At 44.6% G+C, this 10,158-nt stretch overlaps 1 protein-coding gene across 2 annotated transcripts; it reads right to left on the bottom strand.

Moving 5' to 3' along the window:
• Nucleotides 1–428: 428 nt before the first annotated feature.
• Nucleotides 429–3,921, bottom strand: LOC123063466 (protein IRON-RELATED TRANSCRIPTION FACTOR 2). 2 transcript variants are annotated; one of them, XR_006430343.1, is made up of 4 exons: nucleotides 3,358–3,921; nucleotides 2,922–3,257; nucleotides 1,144–2,184; nucleotides 429–708 (listed from the first exon to the last, which is right to left on the bottom strand). XR_006430343.1 is itself a non-coding variant. In XM_044487257.1 (3 exons), exons 1-3 carry the CDS (start codon nucleotides 3,661–3,663, stop codon nucleotides 607–609), a joined length of 744 nt encoding a protein of 247 aa, XP_044343192.1. In that variant the 5' UTR covers nucleotides 3,664–3,921; the 3' UTR covers nucleotides 429–606. The 2 variants fall into 2 exon arrangements, 1 of the variants encoding a protein (XP_044343192.1); XM_044487257.1 differs by lacking the exon at nucleotides 1,144–2,184.
• Nucleotides 3,922–10,158: the final 6,237 nt, after the last annotated feature.

The raw sequence follows: 10,158 nt of genomic DNA, 5'->3' as shown, positions 1-10,158 counted from the left end.
GATCGTGAAATAAATTTATGAGGAGTTTATTTTGTGCTAAAGTTTTCTAACAAGGTTAAAATAGTGAAAAGAGCCTCATATATTTATGCATACATGAATCATTTTTTTTTGAACCGGGCGTACCCCTTTCCATTGAAAAACAACAGAAATACATATATATAGTGTTCCAGAACAGTTGAGGAAGAAAAGAAAACGCGGCAGCGAGTTCAAAGCACTGCCAGAAAACCCACTACACTCGCCCGCCATCGAAACAAGCACTATGGGGATTGCCAGTACTCTTTCATCACAGTGCGACTGCTTTGTGCCAACCTCTACATTTATTTCTACCACTACCTCTGTTCCTAAATTCTTATATTTTGGAACAGAGGTAGTACGATATATCTGTTTTACTAGTTATCTTCAGCATACAGTTGAGATACACAGAAATGTATATACAATCGCATATAGTTACTATATATGAAACACGCTGCATTATACGTACGATCATGCATGCATATCAGCAGTACTATTTATCTTGTGTATTTGCCCTATATCTATGGCATGCATGTATTTTGATTCATGGTGGTTAAACACCACAGTATACACCATTCTTATGCTACATATGATCTACTGGTGGTGATGTAGACGTAGTCCTGCCTTTTGCGTCAGGGCGTTCTCCAGTTCTTCACAAAATGCCGGACACTCCTTGCTCATCGTCCGTTGGGTTCTCTGTTTCAATACAAAAAATAAGATGGCATTGTAAGTTCTTTGATATAAAATTGCCGTCTGGTGCATGCAGCCTGGATTTTAATGCCAAAGTGTACACACTTTTAGTCATTCATATATAATTTTGACACATTTATAGCGTTACTGCTCAGTTTGTCAAATAAAGTGGATAACGCATGCATATTTGCATGAAGATTCTTTTCTTTTGGCGGAGAAATTTGCATAAAGGTCTGATAAATAGTTATTTGGATAGGCATCTTCCATCTGTACTATTGATACTCATTGTGGGGTTGAGGTAAAAGGATGCGAATAAGTGTCCATGCATTCGGTTGTGTGAGAGTACACGTCATTGTCTTAAAAAAGAGGACGTTACTTGTGTAAAACTCTAGCCCAAATTCATTCAACGTTCTACCCATCTATTAGACGGACCATACATACCTATCGCCGCTACTGCAGCTTCATCATCGCTTCATGTAACGGCATCTCCAACGCCGACCCGCAAACCTCCTGCATGCGTCCGGACCATGATGTTCGGACAGCGGAAGCCATCCAGCGCGGGCCTGTAGCGGTCCGCGGTGCGGTACGGACGTGATTTTTCCCGCAAACCGAAGACAAACATGGATGCATGAGGAAATTTACGGGTTGCCATTGAAGATGCTCTAAAAGGGTTAACCCATAAATGCTATATGTGGTTGGTAGACAAGAGTATATATGCCGGTCAAACTTTCTCGCTTTAGTGCTTGCAGTCGTCGCTAGGTGGTCTACGAATCTTGATGTATTTTTATTATTTCTAGTACTCGTTGTACTATCATGATTGAAGATGAATAGACTGAAAGTTTTCCCACAAAAAAAAACTTTCTCTACAATTGCCATGTGGAACTGATTTCACCACACAACTAAACTTGGGCCACATGGTCCTTCACAAATGAAGGTCAGTTGAACTTGGACCATGTCTGTTTGTTGGCGAACAGGTCTCATGCTTAATGGAGCCGCTTGGCCACACAATCATGGCGCCATCTCATGAGTTTTTGTGTCTCCTCATGGCATATCTCTTTCTTGTGCCTTGACATAAGTCCAGATGTAACCCCTTTTAAGTTGGGGCTGGAAAGGATGTGAGACAAAAGCCAAGGCTAACAAAGATCTATGTGGGTGTAGCCACCCCCTAGTACCTAGATCACGGTTTTCGTTCGGTTTTCTGCCAACTAATTGGGCAATTTTTTTTTTGCTTGATTAATCGACGAGGAAAATCTTTTGCCCCCGTTTCAGAAAAAATAGTATACCTAGATCTAGTCTAGTATCAACTGACCTGGCTGAATTAGGAGGAAGAAGCAACAACCTCGTCCACCCAAGTGCTTTGTTCTTCATGTCCAAAAAACCAAACAAATGACTGAAATAGAGGGACCTCGGTCGTGCTCTTTGCCAAGGGTGTAAAGATTGATCACCAATGAATGTTGACACTTCGGTAGTAGTATAAACCCTCTGAAGCTCGAAAGATGGAACCGGTCAACCTCGAATGACTAGGGTTTTGTGGAATCCACACAATATATAGCTAGAGGGACCATTTTAGCACTAGGAGAGTCCCTTTGTTGTCCGATTGAAACTAATGATGCGTTGTACACATTCGTTTCATTGGCTTAATCCTTGCATGTGCCGGTCAAGGTAAACAAAATGTACCATTTGCCGTTCGTTGTACTATGCTACAATTTTTAACTCAATGGATGGCCTCTATAATCTCCACCACTGATCTGAGTTAACAATCATAATCTTTTATGAGGGGGAGCATGCACCCAAGCAAGTCATACTGTAATAAGTTAACGAGCTTACAAATGCCCATAATGTTTTTACCTTTATGGATTAAATCAAAATAGTTCTAATTTTATGCTAGATAATCCAGTGTACGGCATGGCAAGATCCTACATATTGCATATATATCCAAAATAAATGTCCCCAAATTCATGTTCTCTTTAGATTTTGATAAATCCTTATCCTTTTATGTGGACCCACGGCAGTCGACATCGCAGGAAAAGCAGTGCTTTGCTGAGTTTTAGCTCGTCAAGTACTATATACTACTAGTTGTTAAGATCAAATCATAAGCAACCACATGGCATACGTGGTAAGCAAGCCAAGTAAAAAAGAATCCAAAAATGATCAAATCACAAGCATCGATGACATGAGAACAACAGGAGCTAAAGGCAGATGCATCTGTTGATGTGTACCTGAAGATGGAGGCTATAGAACGTCCTGTTGTGAAACGCGGAAGTGGACGAGCTGATGAGGCGTAGGCCTTCGTTCTCCAGCACCTTGATGCACTTGGACATGGGCAGAACTCCGGCCATGGTGCTCACCAGGCTGACCTGGACCATGATTTCTCTGTCATCGAGGCAGGTGGCGGACACGATCGGAGCCATGTTCTCCTTCATGGTCAGCACGCCGGGCTTGCAGTTGGCGCGCGTCAGCTCCTCCTTCTTCTTCTCCAGTCCGTCCACCTGCTTCTGCAGCTCCGGGATGTACTTGAGCACCCGCGACACCGTGATCGGAATGCTCAGTTTCTTCTGCAACACCAGAGAAATCCAACAGACGTTCAGAACGGAATCTCTAACATGTAGCTCAGAGGAAGGCTGATGAGTTAGTTTGAGTGAGAAATTTAATTACCGTGTGATCGGTGTCGGGGAGGAGGGAGCGGAGGTCGGAGTAGAGCTCGTTGAGCTGCTTGCGGCGGTCGCGCTCGTACGCGTTGTGGCTGATCTTGCGGTGGGAGCCCGAGCCGTCGCCGCCACCGGGGGAGCCGTAGCCGCCGGACGATGTGCCGTTGTTGGCAGCCAGCGCCAACGGGACGTCGTGGTCGAGGCCCGGCCACTGCGGATGGTGGTGGCCGGCGGCGACGGAGAAGATGTCCGCCTCCAGCGACGATATGCTGCTCGCGAACGGGTCTTCGAACATCTGGTGCTGGTGCCCCATTGCAGGCCGGCAGCTCGCAGCAGCTAGATTCTGCTCGGTCGAGTTCGTGTGGAGAGGTTAGGGGTGATGGTGGAACAACCTAGCTTAATTAGCCACCTAACCAGCGAGCTATCTGGCTCCTAATTAATGGCGTTATTCTTTGTGAGACTCTAGAGGAAGCGGTAGTGGTAGCCTGGTAGTAGGGGAAGACCCTCTAAGCTAGTGGAATTTTATTGAGAGATGGTTAGCATTAACTACTTCTCATGGCAGGTTTGATGTATGGACAGCTGCTTGAGCCAGTTCCGGAGTGGTGACCTCCCATTTATATAGGGCCAGAGATGAGGGGACGTCAGTGTCAAATGCGACTTTCTAGATAACGAATTTTAGTTTAGCTAACTAATGTGGATGCCTAAGTCTGCAATCTAAAAGTTAAGAACAAAGTGAAGGGTTTTACCTTATGGTGCTCCAAGATCCATGTGAAATAATTAATTTGTTGATATGAAGAAAACCAAAATGAACAAATCATTTCATGGTCTTGCATATATGTATTTGCCGTGTGTAGATGAATTTTGTGTATGGCCACATACTTTGTATGGCTAGATTTGTTATACATTAATTGATCAACTTGCATCCTTTTTATAGAATAGAATAGAAAATTCCATGGCTTCAACATCACACGCCCAATATTTTTTTAAGGGAAGGCCATCATGGCTAGCTTTATTGGCTTAAAAAGGAATTACATCGTCCACAAGGTTTGAGACCAGACAGCCCGGGGGCTTTGTTGGGGATCGTAGCAGAAATTCAAAATTTTCTACGCATCACCAAGATCAATCTATGGAGTAATCTAGCAACGAGGGGAAGGAGAGTGCATCTACATACCCTTGTAGATCGCTAAGCGAAAGCGTTCAAGTGAACGGGGTTGATGGAGTCGTACTCGTCGTGGTCCAAATCACCGATGATCCTAGCGCCGAACGGACGGCACCTCCGCGTTCAACACACGTACGGTTGGAAGACGTCTCCTCCTTCTTGATCTAGCAAGGTGAGAGGAGAAGTTGAGGGAAAACTCCGACATCACGACGACGTGGTGGTGATGGAGCTCGTGGTTCTCCGGCAGGGCTTCGCCAAGCACTACGGAGGAGGATGAGGTGTTGGAAGAGGAAGAGGGCTGCGCCAGGGGAAGGGTGCGGCTGCCCTCTCTCTCCCTCACTATATATAGGGGGAAGGGAGGAGGGCTAGGCGCCCTAGGGTTCCCTAGGGGAGGGGCGGCGGCCACAGGGGAAACCCTAGATGGGTTTGGGCGCCTCCACCCACTAGGAAACTTGCCCCCCAAGCCGGGAGGGGTGGCTGCCCTAGGGGTGGCGCCCCCACTTCTCCTGGTTATGTGAGATGGGGTGGGAGGGGCGCTCAGCCCCTTAGTGGGCTGATGTGCCCTCTCCCCTTGGCCCATAAGGCCCCCCAACGCTTGCCGGGGCCTCCGAAACCCCTTTCAGACACGCTGGTCATCACCTGGTACCCCCGGAACAATTTCTGACTCCAATACCCTTCGTCCAATATACCGATCTTCACCTCCGGACCATTCCGGAGCTCCTCGTCATGTCTGGGATCTTATCCGAGACTCTGAACAACCTTCGGTAACCACATACATTTTCCCATAACAACTCTAGCGTCACCGAACCTTAAGTGTGTAGACCCTACGGGTTCGGAAACCATGCAGACATGACCGAGACAACTCTCTGGCCAATAACCAACAGCGGGATCTGGATACCCATGTTGGCTCCCACATGTTCCACGATGATCTCATCGGATGAACCACGATGTCGAGGATTCAATCAATCCTGTATACAATTCCCTTTGTCCAGCGGTATTGTACTTGCCCGAGATTCGATCGTCGGTATCCGATACCTTGTTCAATCTCGTTACCGGCAAGTCTCTTTACTCGTTCCGTAACACATCATCCTGTGATCAACTCCTTGGTCACATTGTGCACATTATGATGATGTCCTACCGAGTGGGCCCAGAGATACCTCTCCGTCACACGGAGTGACAAATCCCAGTCTCGATTCGTGCCAACCAACAGACACTTTCGGAGATACCTGTAGTGAACCTTTATAGCCACCCAGTTACGTTGTGACGTTTGGCACACCCAAAGCATTCCTACGGTATCCGGGAGTTGCACAATCTCATGGTCTAAGGAAATGATACTTGACATTAGAAAAGTTTTAGCATACGAACTACACGATCTTTCTGCTAGGCTTAGGATTGGGTCTTGTCCATCACATCATTCTCCTAATGATGTGATCCCGTTATCAACGACATCCAATGTCCATGGTCAGGAAACCGTAACCATCTATTGATCAACGAGCTAGTCAACTAGAGGCTTACTAGGGACATGGTGTTGTCTATGTATCCACACATGTATCTGAGTTTCCTATCAATACAATTCTAACATGGATAATAAATGATTATCATGAACAATGAAATATAATAATAACTAATTTATTATTGCCTCTAGGGCATATTTCCAACAGGCTTGTCCGTCCAAATGCTAGAGAATTTATTACAATAACTATGTTTAGCTAGCACATGCGTCGCTTTATTTGCATCATCACACGCCCAATAATTAATTACATGGTACATCAAGCTCCTATTTGGTTCAAAATAATTTCATAGAAATTTTGGCCAGATTCTTAGTGATTCTTCGAATAGAGGTTGTTTCATTTGGAGGATAATAATTCATAGCAAAAAAAGTCATATGGCAAACTTTGAATGCAATCCCAAAGGAAAATTTCAGTCGAGTACATCATGATTTTTTTTCCTTTGTTTCAATTACAATCATGGGATACAACCAACCCTATATATAGAATAAAATATGTACTCCCGCGGTGCAACCAACTAACATCTATTGCATAACATCCTATGTCTATGGTTTTCATAGTCCTATTTATGGAAAATTACACGAACCAAAGAGGCCCCAAATGATACCATATATGATTAAATCAAATCTTTTTTTAGTACACCGGGGCTATGGTTCACAATTACACAACTTATTTCCACCTGAAGATCCGCATTCTCCTCACCTTTGGTTGAAGGCCGTTTAAATTATTGAGGGCTTATCTGAGTTAGTACAGGCTATGTGTTTTGTTACCATTTTCTCTCGGCTTACTTTAAGGGCCATGGGAGCGCGGTGGATCCTGGCCCTTGCCGGCGGGTGTGCTATATTTTTATGTGTTTCTATGAGTTTTGTTACGATTTGTGTGCTGCTATGGAAGACGAGATGGTGGTGTCTCCTTGATGATGAAATAATGTTCTCCCCGTCTAGCTCCCGTCCTGGTGGTGCATCTAGTATCGTTAGAGGGCATGTGGAGATGTGCGTTCGGCGGATATCGCAAGATTTTGTGGTGGTTGTCTTTGGTGGATCCATGGATCGAGTCTTCGTCCACCTACATCAATGTGTGCTCAGGTTCGATCCTTTCGATATACGTTCCTATTCATCGGTGACGGTTGTTGTTCTGGTGCGCTGGTCCTATGGGACTTTAGCACGACGACTTCCCGACTGTCTACTACAACAATTTTTTTCTGGCTCCGGCGAGGGAGGGGTGATAACGGCGACGCGCCTTTGGCTCGCTTCAGTGCTTGTAGTCGTCGCTAGGTGGTCTACGGATCTAGATGTAATTTTTATTATTTTTGATGTTTGTACTTCCATGAATGAAAGTTTTATGGCAAAGGAAAACTAGCTGCTTATAATCATACAATTGATTTGATGATGGATTCACTTGCAAAAAAGAATTAACGATGGATTGCCTTTTCTATGCCTGTTTTGATGAAAATACTACTAGTAGATATGGACCGGTGGACCTAACATTTTCCCTTTGCTGAAGCAAAAAGGAAACGCAGGTATAAATCTAGCATCGATCCAGCCAATATATTCGGGTTCGCTCTCGCTGGGACCGGATTGGATGCCATTTTTGGTCGGTCTAATACCCCAATCAACTCAGAGAGATGATTTTCCTGCCAAAAATAAATAAATCTAGAGAGCTGATTCGTGGAAGCATAATATAATGAGGATGATCGTCACCTAACCAAAACTCAAAACGTTTGTAAAACGAACCGATGGATAATTAAGTGCAGCTAGTGGGCAGCTACTACTAATGGCTAGCTGCTGACCCAAGCAGATTAGTTGAGCTATCTGCGGACGCCGGATAAGGAAGGGACTGCATCTGCAGGGGGGGTCTGAGGGAGGCAAGCTAAGCGACGGGATTATGTTAATCAGGCCGTGGGATTATGTTAATCGCGCGCGGCCACGTAGCGGCGGGGCGCTGGAGACACGCGCCGTGGGCGTGATGGAGCGTGCCGGGCGCGTGCCGGCCCGTGCCGCGGAGGGGGCTCCCTCCCGTGCAGCACGCACAGGGCGCCCGCGTGCCTGCTTCCTCGGAGCATCTGTATGGCTCCATGCTTGGGCATCTCCTCTCAGCTTTCTCTCTCCGTCTAGCCTTAGAAAACCCTTTCTCCCAGGATCCCCCGGGGTTTGAAGTTTTGTCATTCGGAGCCGAGAGGAGCCTGCACGTGTCGAGCTACGGTTCAGATTTGCTGCCTTTAAGTTTTAAGTCAGGTGACTTATTATCACTTACACGTACGTGGGTCAGTTGACTTAGCGTCGCTGACATATGGGCCGGTTGGTTTGCAGCCCCACATATTAGTGACCCTAAGGTCCTGTTTGTTTTAGTTTTAACGACCAGAATCAGCTTGTCAATGACGCTGAATTTAAAATCTGAAACAAAGGGCAATTTCGTTTGAGATTTAGGGACTAGATTCAGCTTTACCAATGAAGTTGAATCTAGAAGCTGAAACAAACAATTATTTGGAATCAACTTTGCGACTGAAGCAGAATCTGAATTCGGACTGTTTCCAGTGCAATCGCCTGAAGCTTTCAGTGGCAAAACTGATTCACAGAATTAGCTCTACCAGTAAAGTGAATACACATGAGATTCGAAACCAAAGGTGAAACAAACTGGGTCGTAGAATCAACTTTGCCAGTGAAGTGAATCCACAAGTGATTCGAATCTGGTCAAAGCTAAAACAAACGGGGCCTAAGGCCTCTTTGTTTGAGCTCCAGGGACCGGATTCAGCTTTGCCAGTGCAGCTGGATCTTGATTCTGAAACAAGTAACTATTTCATTTGAGATTTAGGGACCAAATTTAGCTTTGCTAGTGAAGCTGAACCTGCATTCGGGTCATTTTCAGTGCAATTGTCTGGAGTATCTCAAAGTGTCTTTCAGTCGCAAAGCTTGCCGGGGGAAGCGAATCCGTAGGTGATTCAAATTCTATCAAAGCTGAAACAAAACAGGGCTTATGTCACCTGACTTAAAGTCAGCAAATGCCAGCCCATCGAGCTAGCACGTGATACTCATATCATGACCAAGGTTTTCTTTTTACCGCCAACTCAAAAAAAGGTTTTCTTTCGTGAACTTTTACCGGAGGGCAACGATAGGCCATTTTTTACCTAAGTTTGGCATGCATCTCGCTAATTTGCCATGCAAAAAAAATCACAATAATTTTTTAATGATGGAATGAATAAATATCTACCCTAATTTGCTGCAAAGTAGATGATCCTAGCAGTTGCTTCTTTTTCTTTTTTACCTCCAAAGGCCCACTTAGAAGAGATAGTAGAATCTACCTTGATATGTAGATCCTATCGAGAAGCCTTAGGGAATGTACAATGACGCTATTTTAAGAGTGCCACATAGGATAAATGCTGAGGTGGAGGAGGGAGAATTCATAACAAAAGGCTTGTCTTCTCTTATTTAAGAGATGATCTCTTAGCACAGTTTGTCTCACCACATTTTTAGGAATTGCTAGTTATTAAAGATAATACTAAGAGATAACCCATTGTAGACATTCTTTTATTGTCATCTCTAAATTACATGCAAGGCTTAAGATAACATTGTCTTATCAAACAGTGTGCATGCCCTTACCACCATGATGCCGGTACCTTTCTGTTAGTGCAACCAAACTCGTTCTACTTGATCTACTTTCAAACTTCCAAATTAAATTTATTCGATTTCTTAGTTGATAAGAATCTATCTTGAGGGGAACGGTAGTGACGGTCACCGACTGGTTTCTTAAAGGTTTTAGGTTTTAGGAGTATCTATTACAAGAGTATCAACATTCTCTACATGTGGATCTTCCATCCATCCTGCACACACCTTACTTCTGGCTAGTTTGACGTTGTCATCAGAGACTTGAATGGCCATGCTTCTAGAGGGACTAATTGTGCTGCCCATGATGTATTTACATCACTTCCCTATGTTAGAGGAGGCGTTGCAAATTTGTTTTATACATGTCTTACCCACTTTGGCTTTCTGTCCCCTATGTTTTTTGTTAGCCTAGCCCATTTTTTATACCTTCTGGTTTTGTGGGTTTAACTGTGCGAACTTTTGCACCATCATGACGTTCGTTTTCTAATGTAAATCAATATATGTTTTGAGAAATAATTATTTCACTTTTGGCGGCTCTCTAG

The sequence above is a fragment of the Triticum aestivum genome, chromosome 3A (assembly GCF_018294505.1).
Source record: "Triticum aestivum cultivar Chinese Spring chromosome 3A, IWGSC CS RefSeq v2.1, whole genome shotgun sequence".
NCBI lineage: Eukaryota > Viridiplantae > Streptophyta > Magnoliopsida > Poales > Poaceae > Triticum > Triticum aestivum.
This window is presented reverse-complemented; position numbering and strand designations above follow the sequence as displayed.

Excerpts from the sequence above, each read along its gene's own strand:
- LOC123063466 (XM_044487257.1), bottom strand. The coding sequence starts at position 3,663 with ATGGGGCACCAGCACCAGATGTTCGAAGACCCGTTCGCGAGCAGCATA. Across the intron at positions 3,258-3,357 it reads TCCCCGACACCGATCACACG|AAGAAACTGAGCATTCCGAT; the intron begins GTAATTAAATTT and ends CTGGTGTTGCAG. Across the intron at positions 709-2,921 it reads TCTATAGCCTCCATCTTCAG|AGAACCCAACGGACGATGAG; the intron begins GTACACATCAAC and ends GTATTGAAACAG.